This window comes from Danio aesculapii, chromosome 19, assembly GCF_903798145.1.
Source record: "Danio aesculapii chromosome 19, fDanAes4.1, whole genome shotgun sequence".
NCBI classification, from domain to species: domain Eukaryota; kingdom Metazoa; phylum Chordata; class Actinopteri; order Cypriniformes; family Danionidae; genus Danio; species Danio aesculapii.
Genome location: NC_079453.1, coordinates 46640309 through 46661713, shown reverse-complemented (window position 1 = coordinate 46661713; position 21405 = coordinate 46640309). Strand labels below are relative to the sequence as shown.

Here is a 21405-nt window from a genome sequence, read left to right as displayed (position 1 = left end):
ATTCATTAGCTCGATTACTAATGTTTGCACTGTTGTTTTTCCAGCGATGCCATGTCATATCCAAGATGATGATGTTATTCATAATTCGTTGAACAAATTACAAAAGACCAACAGGGTGGAAAGTGAAGTTGAGGACACAAAAACAAAAAACTTTAAGCTAAAAAAACAATTAAAACAGTATTTTTTAATGGAAAAATTGTTTCAAGCTCTCTGTAAAGTGATGTGTACAATCACATATGATGTTTACATTTATTGATCCAGCTGTCAACAGTAATTTCAATACAACTGAAGTATGAAAAATCTAAATGTAGAAATACACTATTGTGATCACCAGCGGTGTTTTCTCCACTGGAGATTACTTTCGGTATTCCCAACGAACTACAACTCCCAGAACTCTTTGCACTCATCTACTCTTGCAACAGCTGACAATAAGAACAGCTGTGGCTCGTTTTCACTGATTACATGGACTCACCTTCACATTGCAGAGTCTTTATTCTTCCACGAGCTTTATGAAGCATATGTTTTCCCGTGTTTTAATTCTTGTCACCATTTTGAGTCTTTGCCGCCTAGCCTACATATTTTGATGTTTTTGTCTTATTTCATTTTAGAGGGTGACATCGTCACAGTCCAAAGTAGTAAATTTAGAGAGTAAAAGTACATTTATTCACCCTGTACATTCTCTCAATGGCGATATTGTACTAAAAGAGTTCAAACTAGTCTAGTTTCCTTTGATAAAATGAGGCGTTTTATATTTTATGCAGTATTTTAAGCCGTATGCATTGGGGAGATGGAAATCGAGGCACAGTTGGAGTGACCCTCACCTCTTTTTCAAGATCTATTCTCTTTTTTTTTGTTCCTGTAGGTGATTCTTCTGGGACGTGTGGTGACCCGGGCACACCATCCCACGGCAGCAGAGACGAGAGTGACTTTCGGATACGTAGCAAAGTGCACTTCAGCTGCTCAGTGGGATACGATCTTTTCGGCTCGGCAGAAAGGATGTGCTTCCCAAACGGCACGTGGTCCGGGACGCAACCCTCCTGCAAACGTAAGAAACACACTGAACAAAATGATTCATTAGATTTACTACATTTTTTACTACCATTTTGAGGGATGTAAACAAAAACAATGGTCCTATAGCTTCTGAGAATCCAGAAAGAGCTGCATGTTGATAACCAATGTTATGAGAGCTGTTTTAACATTAAGTTATGATTGAATTGTCTCTTGTTACAGTTATGAAATAGTTTGATAAGCAGGAAATGTTCATGGGACAATGACATGACCACATTGAAATGGTCTATAAGGTAAGGTTGCAAACGATTTGTACGGGCTGAATTTAAACAAACAAATCAAGTTGGACATTACTAAATTCAATTAGTTTGTTTAAATTCAGCCCGTATAAATTGTTTGCAACCACTTGCCTAAAAAAATAAAAAGTAAACGCAATGAATAACTTTGTTTCAGTGCGCATCATTTAATTAATGTGTTTTTTAATTCATTTACTTTTAAACTGAACCAACAAGGAAAAAAATGTGTTTTTCTTAGTTAACACTTTAAAACTGCTGTAACAAATGTTTATTTATTAATTCATATTAGTTAGCTCAGTAACTAAAGTCAACCAGTTGAACATTTTACATTTCATGACTGTGAAAGTAACCTTTTACAAGAATTAGTAATTGATAAATAATTATTTCTAACATGTTTCTGGTCAGTTTAATATTTTTTGTAAACAGGTTTTGTTTGTTAGCATTATTTTGCTACATTAGTTAGCATGATGTAGTGATGAAATGTATTTATTGATGTCAATGTCAGCATTTACATTTATTATTATAATTAATAGCTATACATATTAATTTTTAATGGACCTGAGCTTACAAACATTTACATTTTTATGAATTAACATTAACTTAATATTTATAAACACTTTTCAGAAATTAATGTTAACTAATGTTACTTATGCCTTAACTTTCCACTGGGGATATATATATATACAGTTGAAGTCAGAATTATTAAACCCCCTGTACATTTTTCTGTCTTTTTTAAATATTTCCCAAATGATGTTTAACTATGCAAACAAATTTTCACAATATGTCTTATAATATTTTTTCTTCTGGAGAAAGTCTTATTTGTTTTATTTCAGCTAGAATAAAAGCAGTTTTTAATTTTTTATGAACCATTTTAAGGTCAAAATTATTAGCCCCTTTAAGCTATATTTTTTTAATTGTCTACAGAACAAACCATCTTTATACAATAACTTGCCTAATTACCCTAACCTGCCTAGTTAACCTAATTAACCTAGTTAAACCTTTAAATGTCACTTTAAGCTGTATAGAAGTGTCTTGAAAAATATCTAGTCAAATATTATTTTATTATTATTATTATTTGTTTTATTTTATTTTTTTCAAAAATGAACCATCATACTGATCCAAAGTAAAAGTAAAAATGTATAAAATTTCTAAATATTTAATTTTTAATTAAATGCTGCTCTTTCCGTTCATTAAAGGTGCAGTATGCAAGTTTGATGCCCAGTGGTTGAACTAGGCACCGATTGTTCAAAATGCACTAGCGCAGACTGCCAGATTGACAGCACCAACAAGAGCGAGATTGACTATCTAGCCTAAAGGCTGATTTAAACCATGTTCTAAATAAAAGCAATGGCACTCGATAGAATGAATATTTTACATATTAAAAGGAGTTTTTGTCTGAACACCTGAAATATATATTTTAGAAATGCCTATTTTCGCCTAGAGAAAGTCTATTTCCTGCACCTGAATAACAGGACAAACTATGACAATGATCAAGTACACCTCATGTGCTTTATTCAGTGTTAAATGCTAAAAATGTGTGTTTGAATGCCATTTTACATCACATGTATTGCCATATACTGAAAGCAGCAGCAGATCTTGAAAATAAAATAAACTGTGACTAATATCAGTGATTCAGCATGTACATTTAATAATGTTAAAGAAGATTAATATGTATTAATTAGATTATAAACCTTACCATTTTGTTGGAGTGGAGTGAGTGCGCTATTCAGTGCTTCAGAATGGCTGTATTTCAATTTCTGTCGTGTTTCATCTGGTGCAAACACCTAGATTGCTTATCACTGTATATCTCGTCGTGTAGCTTGTTGTTAGGACACGGGGTTACAATGTAACTCCTCATGTGGAACTCTGAATCTGCTTCTCATTTCTGAGGCTGTTACTGTCCTCCAGAGGTCCCATTTTGGTCACGGAAAGCCTTCATGACTGAATGAATGAAATATGCCGTTTTCCACCAAGGCAACCCGGGGTGCTGAAATATAATTGGCTAAACTGGCATTTGGGCAGGTTAAATGACCAAAATGTAATGCACAAATTTCAAAGCAGAATATCTGACTTCAGCATTGTTTTTCAGATAAACAAGAATGTTCACTAAGCATGTTTCTGAAATATCTGCAAATATATTATGGTGTTTTTATGTTTTAGAAGAGTCAAAAACTTACACACAGCACCTTTAAAGAAAAGAGAGTCGGAAAAATTGATGGATTTCACAAATCATATAAAAATATTAGGCAGCACTGGTGTATTATTAACAATAATAATAGTATTAATAATAAGAAATGTTTCTTGAGCACCAAATAAGCACATTATAATGATTTCTGACTGCTCATGCGACACCGAAAAATGAATCTGTTCATCACAGAAAGAGAAAACAACCAACCAGATCTCTAATGACTTCACATTTTGTGCATCTCTACTTTTAAACATATTTAATGCTTTCTATTTTTAAAAAAACCCTGATGGTTTCTGGTTGCTATAGTGAAGATTTATAATAATAACGAAAGCAAAATGATTTCTCATGAGCGGCTGAGGGTGATTTTAAAAGCAGAAGATGGAAAACCATGAACTGCTTCTTTCCCGTTTATTCACATTTAATAATGGACCCTATTTAAACTCTTTAACAAGCTTTTCCTTGTTATTTCAGTAGTGCTGCACAGAAGACCTTCCTGTTCGTTTTAATAATGACACTGCATCCTACCCCTAGAAGCAAACGGCGTCTTTATTATACTATAAAGTTGCCATTTATCAGTGACAAACAATAAAATCAACTACCTGATAAATAATATATCACCGTCCACATTGTTACCCGATGTTTTATTTGAGCCTGTTACGGCTGTACAGTTGTGAGAGTCCCACACCACGTAATAAACCCACATTTTTCCCCCAGGCTGTAAAGTCTACAGCACAAATGAAAGATGACTATCCACTTGCAGAGACGTGCAGCCGGTGTTTTCTTCAGAAACACGATGCACCATCTTGTTTTCTTGCTCCGAGACTTGACTAATGGTGTTTCTCCCAGGGCTTGCGTCTCCCTCAGCTCATGACCCGAGCTATTGTGCGGAAATCATTCCTGAGAGATGCCAATTGGCGGCGGGATGCGGGAACAGTGACTAATTGAGGGGGAAGGAGATGGACAATAATCCGTCCCACAAGCCGCAAAACATGACAAGCCCTTTGGGAATCACAATGGTCATAGCAAGACAAAAGGAGTTCCCTGTCATGGAGGCGAACCGCAAACGCTGTCATTTTAACAACCGCACAGACAGATGAGTCCATCCTGAAAGGACGCCAGCATTCCTCCATTGCAGTCAACCAAAAAAGCATTTGGCTTGGCGGTTTAATAGGTTTCTCAGCCGGTTAATTCACTCAAGCAGCATCACGACGGCAGTAAAGAGCTCTCCGGGTTTTTTGTTCTTTTCATTTTCTCTGTTTCGCCGCCCTGCTATGATCTACAAGCCTGTCAAACCATATCTTTAAACTTCATCCCCACTCATTTAAGGCTTACAGGCACTAATACCTCATTCTGTTATAGTCACTGTCCCTTATCGTAGTCATTACATGGTCAGAGACGTCTCTCTAATGATCTCCGCTCCTTCAGACCATCGCTATCTTCCCATCGGTTGTCCATCATCTGGCTTTGCTAGTAGCAGGTTGGAGCCCTTTGGCCTTCAGAAGCACGTGAGTTCTTTGTGGCGTTGATTCAACGAGACACAGAGAAGTATTTCGATATCACGCAACTGATTTTAAGGACTTTTATCACGTGTTTAATCCATAAAAGTTTTTAATATTTTGATTTTTAAAAGCCTATGTATGTATGTATTATTCAATTCAGTTCACCTTTATTTGTATAGCGCTTTTACAATGTAGATTGTGTCAAAGCAGCTTCACATAGAAGATCATAGTAAATAGAAACAGTGTCAGTTCAGTTTTCAGAGTTTAAGTTCAGTTCAGTTTAGCTCAGTTCAGTGTGGTTTAATAATCACTACTAAGAGTCCAAACACTGAAGAGCAAATCCATCGATGCGCAGCTCTACAGATCCCGAACCATGCAAGCCAGTGGCAGCAGCAGCGAGGAAAAAACTTCACCAATTGGCGAAAGTGAAGAATTAAAAAACCTAGAGAGAAACCAGGCTCAGTTGGGCACGACCATTTCTCCTCTGGCTGAACGTCTTGTGCAGAGCTGCAGTCTAGACACCGGAGGCTGGAGAAGCTGGACGTCAGCGAGACTCGTCTGTCCCTGGAGTCTCACAGGAATCAGTCTCATGCTCTCTATGGCCACCACAGCAGCTGCTCAGGATATGGCCTGGTCCGAGATTATGGAAACCTTGGGATCATCTCCTCGCGGGTCTTGGATCACATCAGTGGTGCTGCATAGTCTGAGGGCCTCGGGATGAGTATCCCCAGGTGGAAATAGAGAATATAGTGAATAATTAGTGTAGCTGCTGTTCATAGTGTATATAAACGAGATGCAGAAACCTGCGTGGAGCACGTTCATGCATTATATCGTTATGTGATGCATTGAGTGTATGCTTTACTAAAAAGATAGGTCTTTAATCTAGTTTTGAATTGAGAGTGTGTCTGAGCCTCGCACATTATCAGGAAGGCTATTCCAGAGTTTAGGAGCCATGAATGAGAAGGCTCGACCTCCTTCACTTGTTTATAGAGCCTGATCTCACGAGAAAAGGTAAGCATTTTACGTTTTGTCAGTTCAGTGGCTAATTCGTACGAGTTCGCTTGTACAAAAATGTACAATTTTAAAAAGGAGGCGTGGCACCCATCCAAACCCCTAAACGCAATCGTCTGTGGGTGATGAGCAAGTCGTAGCAAATTGTATGAATTGGTACGAATTAGCCACTAAATCAAAAAGTTACGCATTCTAGCTTGGCTAGTTGGTGTTTCTGTGTGGAGATGCATGTTCTCCCCGTGTTCTCCTCCGGGTGCTCCGGTTTCCCCCACAGTCCGAACACATGCGCTATAGGTGAATTAAATAAAATAAATTGGCCGTAGTGTATGAGTGTGTGTGGATGCGAGTGTATGGGTGTTTCCCAGTACTGAGTTGCAGCTGGAAGGGCATCCTTATAAAACATATGCTGGAATAGTTGGTGCTTCATTCCGCTGTGGCGACCCCTGATAAATAAAATGGCTAAGCCGAAGGAAAATGAATGAATGAATAGCCAACAGAAGTCAACAACCATTTTTTATTCACCGCAATCAAATGCAGTGTAGAGGAAGCTACTTAAAAAAAGAAACATGCGGTATAACTGATAAGACTATGTCTGAATTAAATTCAATTACGGATGCTTCTAGTAGAGAGTTTTGTATTACTAATTAAAAGCACATAGTCTCATGTAGGCAGACCTTTGACTCAGCAGCATATGGTCTGATCCACTTATTTCCACTTATAATTGCCAAGAACCACCTACTTAGACAGTTTTGTTAGCAACATGCATTGGACGGTCAATGAACAGACTGTGTGCTTGCCTTCTGAGACTAAGGAACATGACAAAGACACACGCCTGGGCAAGACACTTGGGAAGTGCATTATATATATGTGATCTTTTTGATTGCAGAAATCTGTTCATGTACTGTACAACCGCATGAAAGTGAAAGTGCACATTATTCATTCATTTTCCTTCGGCTTAGTCCCTTCATCAGGGGTCAGCACAGTGGAATGAACCGCCAACTATTCCAGCAAATGTTTCATACACTGTCCAGCGACCTTCTTGCTGTGAGGCGACAGTGCTAACCAATGAGCAACCGTGCCACCCCATGCACATTTTTATTATTATTATTATTATTATTAATATTATTACTATATACAGCAGTTGCTGGTGGCTTAACAATGAATAGTGTACTGTTAAAAAGTTTAGGTTTGGTAAAAAAATGGTTTCAAAAGTACTCTCTGCCCAACATTAAGATACAGTGTTAAATAATTGTATTGGATATATTTAAATATTTTCAGTATCATTACTTCGTTGTTAAGTGTCAAATAGACCTTCAAAATATAAATTAGGATGTATATATAAAAATAGGAACAAAAAATTAGGAGAAAGTTTATTGTCTTCATCTTTAATTTGTTTAAGCATTTCTAACTTTTTTTTGAATGTTTTAACTTCTGTAATGCTTATGTGGAGTTTGTGCACCATTGCGCCCTCTAGTTTCCAGTATGAATAACAGCTATTACAGCATATGAAAGAATGTTCTCGCACATCTTATTTTTGGTTATAAAAAAAGGAAAGTTTATACTTCTCTTTAAAGATACAGGAGATTTTTGTCTCTCAGAATTACCATCACTGATATCATCATCACAATAAACACAAGAAAATATTGCGGTCAAGTTGTAAGATTTGGTGTGATTTGGGTCTGATTTGGTGCTCAAATAACATTATGATGTTGAAAATCCTTCATTGTTGTGATGCATTTTTCAAAAGGAAAAAAAACAACATTTATTTGAAATATAAATCTTGTGACAATATAATAGTCTTTGCTGTCACTTTTGATTATTGCATGCTTGCTAAATAAAATTATTTATTTCTTTCACACACAAAAAATGACCCCAAAATGAATAAGTCTTATAAGCGTCTGACAGGTGTCACATAAATAATTGCACCTCATCGAGATATAGTAATTATATAATAAGAAAGTTGAGGCGTTTCTTTTAGCTTCAGTACATACAATACAAGTGTTTGTGCTTCTGGGTCAAACTGACACAAAGTGATGCAGCAGGTCACAGTACGCAAATAGGGAAAAATAAAATACCTCTGTGAACAAGTTATAAAGCACACAAAAAAAAAACAGCAACACTGTGGTGGCTTACTAAATGACAAGAAAGTTGATCAAATGTGGGCTCCCTTTCTAAAGAGCTTTTTCTTTTAAAACTCTACAGCGGTGCAATGTGGAAACCCTGGGACTCCCAGTAATGGACGGGTATATCGACTGGACGGCACCACCTTTTCACACTCTGTCATCTACTCCTGCATGGACGGATACCTGCTGAGCGGCTCCACCACGCGACAGTGCCAAGCGAATGGTACCTGGTCTGGCACTGCACCAAACTGCACCTGTAAGCCAAATACTGCATTACATAAATACCAAATACATAGCATTTACACAACTGTAAACAAAACTTTTTGTTTGATATTTATTGATATTTAAAGGAGCCATATACTGCATTGGTTTAATAAGTTAAATTGTTCTCTGATATCTACATTGTAGGTTTATGGCTTTGGTAAGTTCCAAAAATCTCCAGAAATGTTTTTTTAAGCTTATTTTTTGCTCCATAAAATACCCATAGAATCAGAAGGTCCATGATTGACCATATATGGTTTGTGTCGTGAATATTAATGAGCTCCGCTCTGATGCTCTGCTCTTGCTGACACACACACACAGCATGATGTACGCTGAACACGGACAAATATAAACCCAATCAGAGCACTGTTAACCTATTGTGCTCACCAGATCTGTTGTGGATAAAGGCTAAACTATAATTAAACTTGACAAAAGAGAGTGTATGGCGTTGTATTTTGAAGCTACAGTCAAAGAAAACCCAGCCAAGAATGGGCTATATGAACTCAGACTTTTCATTTTTAGCCAGGCAGCCCAAGGGCTTCCGGTGACCTGTCTTTCCATTACAAAATTGTCATGTTTAAGATCAGATTTCTTTCAAAATCAGCGATCTTCACTGCCTGTTAGATATACGATATGAAGTAGGTCTCAGATCGGACAAGCAGCACTGCATTATATTCCATTTCCCCCCGCCATGTCTTTAAAAGTTTATTTTACTCCAGTATTTTCAATGGAATTTCTGTGCTAGCCTGTTACTACTGACGGCGCTAGTGGTTATAACGGTCTTTCATCTCGTTTTACACTTGAACAACTAAATGAATGCTTAAGTCTATTTAACTGAATGTATTGTAATTGCATTAGAACATCAATACTGTAAAAACAACCTTGTGAAATTAAAAATACTCACATTAAGCGTTCACCAGAAGTTTATCGTTGGCTTTAAAACTCTAGCGGTGCATAGAGCCTATTAGTATCAACCAGTGTTGGGCGATAGCATCGCTACAAGTAGTGACGCTACCAGCTTAACTGCATTTCTCAGTAGCGTGGCGGTAGCATCGCTACTTTATAAATCCAATAGCTTTTCAGTAGCGAAAGTATTTTATTAGTCAAGTAGCGTAGTAGCGTCCACACAAGCTACATTTACCGATCGCGGATCAATAAGTGACGGCATTGACAATTACAGAGCTGTGAGGCCGGTGTCTAGCCAATGAAAGTAAATCCATATGATGGCGAGAATGACGATTTCTTCTTCTTCCTGTTTTGCGGTGTTCAATAACAAAGTTTTTGGCGCGTTACTGCCACCTCTGGTTAAACTTGCTTGATGGAAAGATGACTGAGGGACAGGAGTTATTTCTAAAGCAGGATTCCTCGTGACCATACCTCGAGAAGTACATTACGAGACAATAACTTAATTTCTGATGCTGTGCTCAAAAAATAAGAATACTTTAGTACATATAAGTATATATATATATATATATATATATATATATATATATATATATACACTATAATACTTATTCCAAAATATTTCCCTTTACTATAAATTACTATAGTATTTTAAATGTGTAACATTGGGTTTTATTGGATTTTTTGTTTTAGCTGTTATATACTATAATGTGTTTCTGTTTAGTACAGCATAATAATTGCAGTAAATAACTGAACTGAACTATTATGCCTTATATGTTTCATTGACAGTTTTATTGATCACTAAGATATGATTGACTTGGATTTAAGTTGCTTTGATTTAAAAATGAAAATTGTAAAAATAGCTTAGATGTAGCTAAGCTACTTTTGCCATGGAGCTTTTAGCTTAGCTTGCTACATTTCCTAAGGTGTAGCTTTTAGCGTAGTTAATCTACATTTTAAGTAGTGTAGCTAATATCTTAGCTCACTACATTTTTCAAGTAGCTTGCCCAACCCTGGTATCAACTTCTGGATGAACAGATGACAGTTGAGCAGAGCGATTTGACATGATTCAGCAGTCTACTCGTGTTTGTTGAAACATACAGCATCAGATTTCACAATAAACACCATAGATTAACAAAAGATATAACTAAATTTATGCCTCTTCAGAGTGGAGATTAGTAAATGTATAATCTGTAAATTGCATTTTGCATCCTGAGGTGAATTTAAAACATGCCTCATGCTGTGGTTGCCCAGTAATGCACAACAAATTGGTGCTCAAGTTTTCAAAATAAAAGCCCCACATTTGTAGTAAGTGAAATAAACGCTTAGAATAACTAAGGGAGGACAATTATCATTGCTGTCTCACTAGAAATCGTTGTTGCTTGTCAAATGCAGCCTGAGGCGTGCATATTAATGATCTCAGAGCGTTTGACTGCTCGTCAGGTCCGAATGAACGACCCAAATTAGGCATACATGCAAATGTGGAGGGCATGGCCCATGAGTCTTGTCACAGTTTGTTTTGTCTTCTGATTGGCCCGTTGTCTTCCAGGGTTTTACACTCATGGATTTTACATGAAAATGAGAAAACAGAGGTGTCTGAGGCTCACAGTATGCCCATTTCCATATACTGATATTTTATTATTCTACTATGCCTTGGTATACACAGATTTTCATTACAGGGCACTTTAAAACTAAATAAAGGAACCATTTTAAAAATACAACAGTTTCCCTTGCGAGAATGGCAGCTTTATTTTTTGCAGCTATCTTTCTTTCTGACTTTGTTACTAGTAATTTAGCAAATTTTAGTTTTTATATCACAATTCTGACTTTTGTTTCATTATTTTTGTTAAGTGTATTCATATTGTGAGTCTGATGCAGGTTATACCTGTATTAAAAACTAACCATCTCATACAGAAGGTCAAATGAACTCCTAGATGAAGTTAAACAATATCCAGAAAGTTACTTGTATCATTTTTGATTTATGAATGATGTAATTTGTGCCATGGCATGGTAACGTCTTTTTGCGTTATGCTTTCACATGCCCATAATATGAAAAACCAGAACTCGTTATTCAGTATTCGTTATTAATGTGCAGTAAGAGAAAAATCATGGTTTGGGGCTGGCTACATTTAGTATGGGGGTGTGCGAGAGATCTGCAGAGTGGATGGCAACATCAACAGCCTGAGGTATCAAGACATTTGTGCTGCCCATTACATTACAAACCACAGGAGAGGGCAAATTCTTCAGCAGGATAGCGCTCCTTCTCATACTTCAGCCTCCAAATCAAAGTTCATAAAAGCAAAGAAAGTCTAGGTGCATCAGGATTGGCCAGCCCAGTCACCAGACATGAACATTATTGAGCATGTCTAGGGTAAGATGAAGGATTAGGCACTGACGATGAATCTAAAGCATCTTGGTGAACTCTGGGAGTCCTGCAAGAACGCTTGCTTTGCCATTCCAGATTACTTTATTTATAAGTGATTTGAGTCATTGCAGAGATGTATGGATGCAGTCCTCCAAGCTCATGATGGAGTCAGACACAATATTCCTTCTGTTTCCACTGCAGCATGACTTTATATTCTATACTGGACATTATTTCTGTTAAGTGACAAGACTTTTGTCTAAGCATAGTCAGACCTTACTGTCCTGATTAAATCATTAAAAATCAAGGCATGGTTGTCATCGTAACACCCACATCCATTGGTTTAATATCTACTGCAATACTGTAGTAGTAGTAGTAGAAGTTTGAGAAATGACAAACATTCATGCACAACAATAAAACAGCTTAACCTACATAATGTGTCTCGCTAAGTTGACATTATCATTCATAATCATATGCTCACGAATGTTATAACTGTGGGTGTTTTCAATAGCATATACTGTTGACTGGACTGACTCTGATGGATGCAGCGCTACATGTGTTTATCGAATGGGCCAAAAGCGGTGATACATGACTGTGTCCAAAGGAGGAGTCGCATTAGCATTTAGCGTTAGCCATTTCTCACTATCAGCTGACATGTTTACGTGCAAGGCCGCTGATGGATTTTACAAACCATCATTTTTTTTTAAAGACACAAAACGTATGGCAACCCGGCTGTGACAAATAAGTAATGGTCCGGTATAAATCAATAGGGGAAATTAAGATGTTGCAGCGCTGGGGAAATAATTAAATAAACACACTGATCGAACAGGGGTTTTGTCAAGTGCAAAACTACAAATTTGTTTCATCAGGATTCCAGCGGCGCCGCATTTCTTTTTCGCATCTTTCCAGTCAAGCCGCCTCTTATTTCTCCATTGGAAGGAATGATAATTGTAAAAGATGTGGGGAATTGATTTGAAGTCGCACCTCTGGGAAGCCAGTGGAAAGGGAGCTGTGCTGCTATTGATTTCTTTATATAATAACAAGATCTATCATTGGAAATAAAAAGCCGCGGGTCCTAAAGATCGCTGTAAGCGTAAATGAGTTGTTAAAGATGATTTGTGAGCGTGGCTCCCTGACGTTTGTTTCGATAACTTCAATCAAAAGCTATGATTGCCATCTGATGAGCCGCATTACATATTGAATAAAGATTGCTGTTTGGCACTTGGTAAATTTAGCTCAGAATAGCACGTTGTACTCGACACAGCGGCCCCTAAACATCACAATCTTTGCTTTTCAGTGATCAACTGCGGAGAGCCCGGAGTGCCGGCCAATGGACTGAGATATGGTGAAGACTTTACTATTGCGCAAAACATCACTTTTATGTGCCAGCCTGGCTACACGATGGAGACCGAGAGCTTCTCTACCATCACATGTACTGGAAATGGTACCTGGAACGCGCCTGTGCCTTTCTGTAAAGGTAAGAGTTTGAATATTAAGAAAACACACATTGTAACAAATGCTGGGTTGCACTAAATTCCTCTACAGTGGGGGTAATAAGTATTCAACATGTCACCATTTTTTTCAGAAAACATATGTCTAAAGGTGCTGTTGACATGAAATTTTCACCGCAGGTTGGTAACAACCAAAGACATATATATTTCCAAAGAAAACAATAATAATAATTAATTTACAAATTAAGTTATATGTAATAAAATTAAATGAAATGTGTAATAAAATGAAATAATTAGAACAGAACAATATTTGGCTGAGATATGACTATATCTAAAAAATAATAATAATCATTGTAGACAATAAATACATATATCATAATAAGTCCGTATTTAGTTATTACCAATGGATATTATTCATTCATTCATTCATTCATTTTCGGCTTAGTCCCTTTATTAATCCGAGGTCACCACAGCAGAATGAACCGCCAACTTATCCAGCACATTTTTACGCAGCGGATGCCCTTCCAGCCACAACCCATGTCTGGGAAACATCCATACACACTCACACATACACTCATACACTACGGACAATTTAGCCTACCTAATTCACCTGTACCACATGTCTTTGGACTGTGGGAGAAACCGGAGCAACCCACGCGAACGCAGGGAGAACAAGCACACTCCAAACACAGAAACGCCAACTGAGCCGAGGCTCGAACCAGCGACCCATCTACCTTCTTGCTGTGAGGCGACAGCACTACCTACTGCGCCACTGTGTCGCCACAATGGATATTAATAATCTAAAATAAGTTTTGCTATATCTACGGTAGGAAATGTACTAATTGTCTTGATCTAACATGATCTTTACATAATATTTAAATCATTGTAGGCATAAAATAAAAATCATTTTGACCCATACAGTGTATTGTTGGCTATTCCCACAAATATACAGCATAACATAAGACTGGATCCATTTAATACTTTCATTTTAAATTACAGATGTATTTTCCTAAATTTTATTAGGGAGGAAAAATAAATAAGATTTAATATCATGTTTTGATTTTTTTTTATAGCATTTGAATATTTCATGCATTAAAGCAGTGTTTCCCAACCCTGTTCCTGAAGGCACACTGACAGCACACATTGTCAAGCTCTCCCTAATCAAAAACACCTGAATCAACTCATCAGGACATTAGATTAGACTAAAGCTGCGGTCACACTGGTCTTTTCCTCCCATAGACTTCCATTCATATGCACGCGAAGTTTCGCATGTTGCTGCGGTGCAAAGTTCAAGCTTGGTAAACTCTGACCTGCGAAATCGCATCACTTGACTGCGTGAGACCAATCGAGGATCAAAACACGACCTCTCTGGACAGAAATTTAAAGCATGGAGCTATCGCTCACTTTTTTTAATGTCTAATCATCTTGTTTAATCCCGCCCCTTTTCGCAGCGTAGCATGACCGAATTTCGCACACACAAACTCTGGTTTGACCGTAGCTTTAGAATGAGATAAGAAAGGGTCAGATAAGGGAGACATCCAAAATATGTAGTGTTGGTGTGCCTCCAGGAACAGGGTTGGGAAACACTGCATTAAAGCAATAGTTCACTCTGAAATACAATTTTTATCATGATTTATTCAAGCGCATGTCATTCTAAACCTGTTTGACTCTCTTTCTGCTGTGGAAGTCACCTATATTTCTAATGCTTTATATAATACTGAATGTGTCAGTGCAACTTCACTGAGACAAAAGAATAAATTAGGGCACAAAAAGAAAGATATTCTGCTGTTTTATTCATACAATAAAGCTTTGTGGAGCCCAAAACAGCACTAAACCCACTGACTTTACATACATGCAAAAAAAAGAGAGAGAAATTCTTGGAAAAAAAAATTGTAAAGAAACAAATAATTCATAACAAAGTAAAAAATTAACAAAGTATCTTTAGCATTCAATCATTTTCTTTTCGGCTTAGTCCCTTTATTAATCTTGGGTCGCCACAGCGGAATGAACCGCCAACTTATCCAGCATATGCTTTACGCAGCGGATGCCGTTCCAGCTGCAACCCATCACTGGGAAAATCTTTAGCATATACACATATATTTTACATCCAAATATAAATATTTTTTTCTTAAATATATCCATTCAGAAGGTCTTGATTCACACTCATTAAATAATTACTTTGTATAGCTTTATTTTACAGTCTTAGGGGATACAAAACTCAGACGTTTCAGCACAATGGCTTCCGCAGTGTGTTAATGAGTGCGAATCATGACCTTTTGAATAATATAATTAACTAGATAAACACAACAATAATTTTAAAAACCGCGACCGCGCAGTGCAAACTTCATTACCTAAATATATCCATGCCTGTGTGTATTTGTACATACAGTATGTGAAATAAATATACACAGTTCACAGATGCAATTAATCGCTGCCCAGCACTATATATACAACTTTTTTTTATTATTTTGTAAGTAGACTATGAGCAAACATGGATTAACAGTACACAAAATCAAAAGCATTAAAACAATTAATGTGCAATGCAGCTTTAAATGTTGTTTAAAATGTCATTAGATGTAGCCAATATTAAATATTAATTAAATATTAAGAGCAAGAATCACGATTACATCAATTTAAGGATCAGAGTGAAGCTCTAGAATACTAATTCATTTTTCATCTTAAATCCACTACTGTAGGTTTTACACATTTGTCAACAATAGGTTTTTACTTATATAATGTATAATAAAATTAAGTATAATTATTATTTGTATGCCAAAAGAAACCTTAAACAATTTACTTGCATTGATTATTCTTTTATATGTATATTAGAAAACTCTTATTTTTTAATTAATGCAAAACTCTACACCCCCTTATATATAATTATATACATTTATATATTTATATATATACATTTATATATTTATATATATACATTTATATATTTATATATACATATATATATATATATATATATATATATATATATATATATATATATATATATATATATATATATATATATATATAAATATATATATATATATATATATATATATATATATATATATATATATATATATATATATATATATATATATATTTATATATATTTATATATATATATATATATATATATATAATTTGTTTATATTTATATTTTATATAAATACAGGACAAATATTTATTATAAATAAAAATATTATTGTTATTATACAATTATTATTCTAAATAATCTTAAATGTAACTGGAAAACAATGTTAAAACACAACTGGAGTGATATGCTAAGATCATTTAAGAAATCTTAAATATATCAATATCAAATATCAATATCAATAGAATGAAATTCTATAGACAATTCAATAAATTACAAAAAAGATGATTTATAGAATTATTTGTTGTCTTAGACGCAACACTTGGCAATGAATTAGGTTAATTAAGTCTTACCTCCCTGACTCGTCATCCCTCCTTTTTACTTCATACAAAAATCTATCAGGAGCCATGCAATCATATTATTTAAACTTTAGTTTTGTCGACTTGCAGAACAAAAAAAGGCTGTTATGCCGGTTTTACAGAGCATGAGCGGCGTGTGAGCAGCAGGGTTTTTTTTTGGGCGTGCATGTTAACTACCGGGACTCGCACCGGGAGAAGAGCATCACGTGCAAGAGTCGCGCGGGTTCTACACACACACGCGGAGATGTGATTAATTTTTGATTAGACTACATTTTGATTTGCTTTTTGATTAAACTACATTGCTTTCACCAGCGTTGGTTCGGCTGCACATAGAGAATTACGTCTTTATTTTGGAATATTATTAAATACAAATGAAGTAAATCATATCTTAAAGCATTTACTGGGGCACTGGCGATTTTTACTGGGGCACGTGCCCCAGTAAATTGGGTCTAGCAACGCCCCTGACGTTGACCCATAATTAACAAATGAACATTCACAGTATGTATTAATTTAGATTAATGAAATGTAATGCACCAACTAACATAACAAACTGAACTGCTACAGTGTTAGCCAATTTGCCGTTACTCCCACCGGCTTCAGGATTAACAGATTAATCCCGCATGCACTTCCTCTGCCAAGTAAAGCCAAATAGTTTTATTGTTCACAAGGCAAGGTTTAAGATTACTGACTCTCTGATATATCCGCACATCTGGCCCAGTCGCCGCGAGCATTCGACGCACAGATGCTTCTCCCAGAGCGAACCGAGGTCTTCCAGCTTTCTGTCTTCATCATCAAGATGGATGTCTTGTTTGAAACGTAGAGCTAAAAAGGGGAGGAATGTTTATCCACCCTTGTAAGTCATCTTTTCTTGTATGATTACGGTGAACAGTCATGTTTTATCAACCAATCACGCTGTTTGACAAATGACAGTCTTACGACGGAGAACACAAACACATTCACAGACGTATTCTTCACCCCTTAAGGGCTTTCCCGTCCCCATTATTATAATCAGTTTTGACCTATGAGCCCTTGATTTTCTTGTAATTAATTTCACAAATGACTCCTGTCATCTTCCTACCGCCCGGAGATGAAGTAGTACTGAATACATCAAGTGATATGAAATTGAATTTCAGGTTCGGACATTGCATTTGTGAAGCTCACCAGTGCACTGGCCTCCAATGCCATTTGGCTGAGCTCATTTAGATAGACACACATGTCTCGTTTATTCGGCCTCCTCCGCTCTCTTAAAGGACATGGTGTGCATGCATATCTGGTAAGCCCGTCGACTTCATATCCTCGCTCTGAACTTCACTGATATCCAGTATTAAAGGGGTAGTTCACCCAAAAATCTTCCACATGGTCTTTCAAGATTTAAGTGAATTTTTTTCTTTCTTTCTTTCTTTCTTTCTTTCTTTCTTTCTTTCTTTCTTTATTTCTTCAGTTGAACAATATTTGAGCTTCTTTCAGTAGAAGATTTTGAGCTGAATCCAGGGTTCTTGGATAGTCATATAATAGCAGTGAATGGTGACAGTTTTTTTTTTTTTTTAGATTCAAAATCCCGCTAAATATTCAGTATTAAAGGGATAGTTCACCCAAATATGACATTTTTCTATTAATTTACTCACCCATATGGTCATGCGAGATGTAGGTGACTTTCTTTCTTTCTTTGTTAGAACATTAAAGGAGATTTTGGATATTCGTATAGCGACAGTGAATGGTGACTGGTTAGTTCAGATTAAAAATCCCACTGAGGTTCAGTATTAAAGGAATAGTTCACCCAAAAATGACATTTTTCTGTTAATTTACACACCCACTGGTCATCTAAGCTGTAGGTGACTTTCTTTCTTTCTTCAGTAGAACAATAAAGTAGATTTTGAGGTAAATCCTGGATCCTTCGATGTGCATATAATGGTAGTGAATGCTGACAGTTTTTTTAGATAAAAATCCCGCTGATATCCAGTATTAAAGGGATAGTTCACCCAAATATGACATTTTTCTGTTAGCTTACCCACATGGTCATGCGAGATGTAGGTGACTTTCTTTCTTTCTTTGTTAGGACATTACAGAACATTTTGGATATTCATATAGCGACAGTGAATGGTGACAGGTTAGTTCAGATTAAAAATCCCACTGAGGTCCAGTATTAAAGGGATAGTTCACCCAAGTTCCGATAGTTTTCCTGTTAATTTACACACCCACTGGTCATCCAAGCTGTAGGTGACTTTCTTTCTTTCTTTCTTCAGTTGAACATTAAAGAAGATTTTGAGCTGAATCCTGGATCCTTCGATATCCATATAATGGCAGTGAATGCTGACAGGTTTTTTTAGATTTAAAATCCCCCTGATATCCAGTATTAAAGGGATAGTTCACCCAAAAATTACATTTTCCTGTTAATTTACTCACCCACTGGTCATCCAAGCTGTAAATGACTTTCTTTCTTTCTTTGTTAGAACATTACAGAAGATTTTGGATATTCATATAATGACAGTGAATGGTGACAGGTTAGTTCAGATTCAAAATCCCACTGAGGTCCAGTATTAAAGGGATAGTTCACCCAAAAATTACGTTTTCCTGTTAATTTACTCACTCACTGGTCCTTCAAGATGTAGGTATCTTTCCTTTCTTTCTTCAGTAGAACATTAAAGAAGAGTTTGAGCTTAATCCAGGCTTCTTTGATATTCATTTAATGGCAGTGAATGCTAACTGTTCTTTAGATTAAAAATCCCACTGCTATCCAATATTAAACGGATAGTTCACCCAAAAATTACGTTTTCCTGTTAATTTACTCACCCACTCGTCCTTCAAGATGTAGGTGACTTTCTTTCTTCCTTCAGTAGAACATTAAAGAAGAGTTTGAGCCTAATCCAGGCTCCTTGAAAATTCATTTAATGGCAGTGAATGCTAACTGTTCTTTAGATTAAAAATCCCACTGCTATCCAATATTAAACGGATAGTTCACCCAAAAATTACATTTTCCTGTTAATTTACTCACCCAAATGGTCATGCGAGATGTAGGTGACTTTCTTTCTTTCTTCAGTAGAACATTAAAGAAGATTTTGAGCTGAATCCAGACTTCTTGGATAGTCATATAATGGTAGTGAATGCTGTCAGTTTTTTTCAGATTAAAAATCTCGCTGATATCCAGTATTTAAGGGATGGTTCACCCATTTTTCTGTTAACTTACCCACACGGTCATGCGAGATGTAGGTGACTTCCTTTCTTTCTTCAGTAGAACATTAAAGAAGATTTTGGATATTCATATAGCAACAGTGAATGGTGACAGGTTAGTTCAGATAAAAAATCCCACTGAGGTTCAGTATTAAAGAATTAGTTCACACAAAAATGACAGTTTCCTGTTAATTCACTCACCCACTGGACCTTCAAGATGTAGGGGATTTTCCTTTCTTCCTTCAGTAGAACATTAAAGAAGAGTTTGAGCCTAATCCAGGCTCCTTGGATATTCATATAATGACAGTGAATGCTAACTGTTCTTTAGATAAAAAACTGATATCCAACATTAAAGGGATAGTTCATTCATAACTATCATAAAGCATATTAGCTTTAATCCACAGCCTGGTCAAACTGTTCTCGGCACATAGTCCAATTGTCGCTTTCGATGAACAAAATGCGAGAGATGGTGATGCAATTACAGATATCTCTCAACAAACTACATCACCTTACCTTCTGTCGAATCGTGCGCCCTCCCTTTTTCATCATCAGAAGCAACTGGACTACAATCGGACACAGTCACATATGCACCGAGAACTGTTTGACCAGGATTAAAGCTAATAATATTGTAAATATTGTTCAGTTTCTTTCACGGACTGATCGTTTCGCTTCACAAGACCTTAGTATGTCATCAGGTGCCATGGCTATTGATTTGGATTTGTTTGTATGTGTTTATTTTGATTTTATTATCATTTATTATCACCATTCACTGCCATTATATGAATCTCCAAGGATCACGGATTCAGCTCAAAATCGTCTTTAATGTTCTACTGTAGAAAAAAAGTCTACATCTTGGATGACCTGTGGGTGGGTAAATTTTCAAGACACTTTCATTTTTAGGTGAACTACCCCTTTAATATGCATGCGAGCGAATAACTCCCAGCGCTGTCAAACGCTGCAGGTATGTGTTGGATCCTGACATTGAGTGTGTGCGTCCCTTCTGTCTCTTGTCTTCAGTTGCAGACAGTATTTATGAAATATTCATTAGTTTAGGAGCCCCGATCTGGTCCAGGCCTCCAGTAGAGGACGCGAGCAGTGATTCTGATTAATTCAGCAACTCTGGGGCTTGTTTATTGGTGTTATCAGAAGAGTTGACAACATGGTCTGCTCATAAAGAAACTGTGTACACTCGTTCATTAGCTACACCTGTTCCACTGCTCACTGATGCAAATATATAATCAGCCACATGACTGCAACTCAATGGCTGACTCCCCTATACACTTAAATGGGGCACTATTTCTATTTTGCAGCACTTTCTAATGGTTTCCGAAATCAAACTGGGTGTTCTGAAGTGGGTGGCACAGTGGCGCAGTGGTTAGTACCATCATCCCACAGCAAGAAGGTCACTGGTTCGAGTCCCGGCTGGGCCAGTTGGTGTTTCTGCGTGGAGTTTGCATGTTCTCCCTGTGACAGCGTGGGTTTTCTCCGGGTGCTCCGTTTTCCCCCACAGTCCAAAGACATGCGCTATAGGTGAATTGGGTGAACTAAATTGACCGTAGTGTATGACTGTGGGTGAATGTGAGAGTATATGGGTGTTTCCCAGTACTGGGTTGTGGCTGGAAGGGAATCCGCTGCCTAAAACATATGCCGGAATAATTGGTGGTGTGTGACCTATGTTCTAAAGT

The 21405-nt window shown here is 36.7% G+C and overlaps 1 protein-coding gene across 1 annotated transcript in view; it reads left to right on the top strand.

Moving 5' to 3' along the window:
* The window catches only part of csmd3b (CUB and Sushi multiple domains 3b), a 1051207-nt gene that overhangs the window by 941317 nt on the left and 88485 nt on the right, over positions 1–21405 (top strand). Inside the window, exons 57-59 of the mRNA XM_056479206.1 lie at positions 863–1045; positions 8205–8381; positions 12949–13128. Of these exons, the coding sequence (XP_056335181.1) occupies positions 863–1045; positions 8205–8381; positions 12949–13128 (540 nt within the window). The remainder of the gene's footprint in view (positions 1–862; positions 1046–8204; positions 8382–12948; positions 13129–21405) is intronic.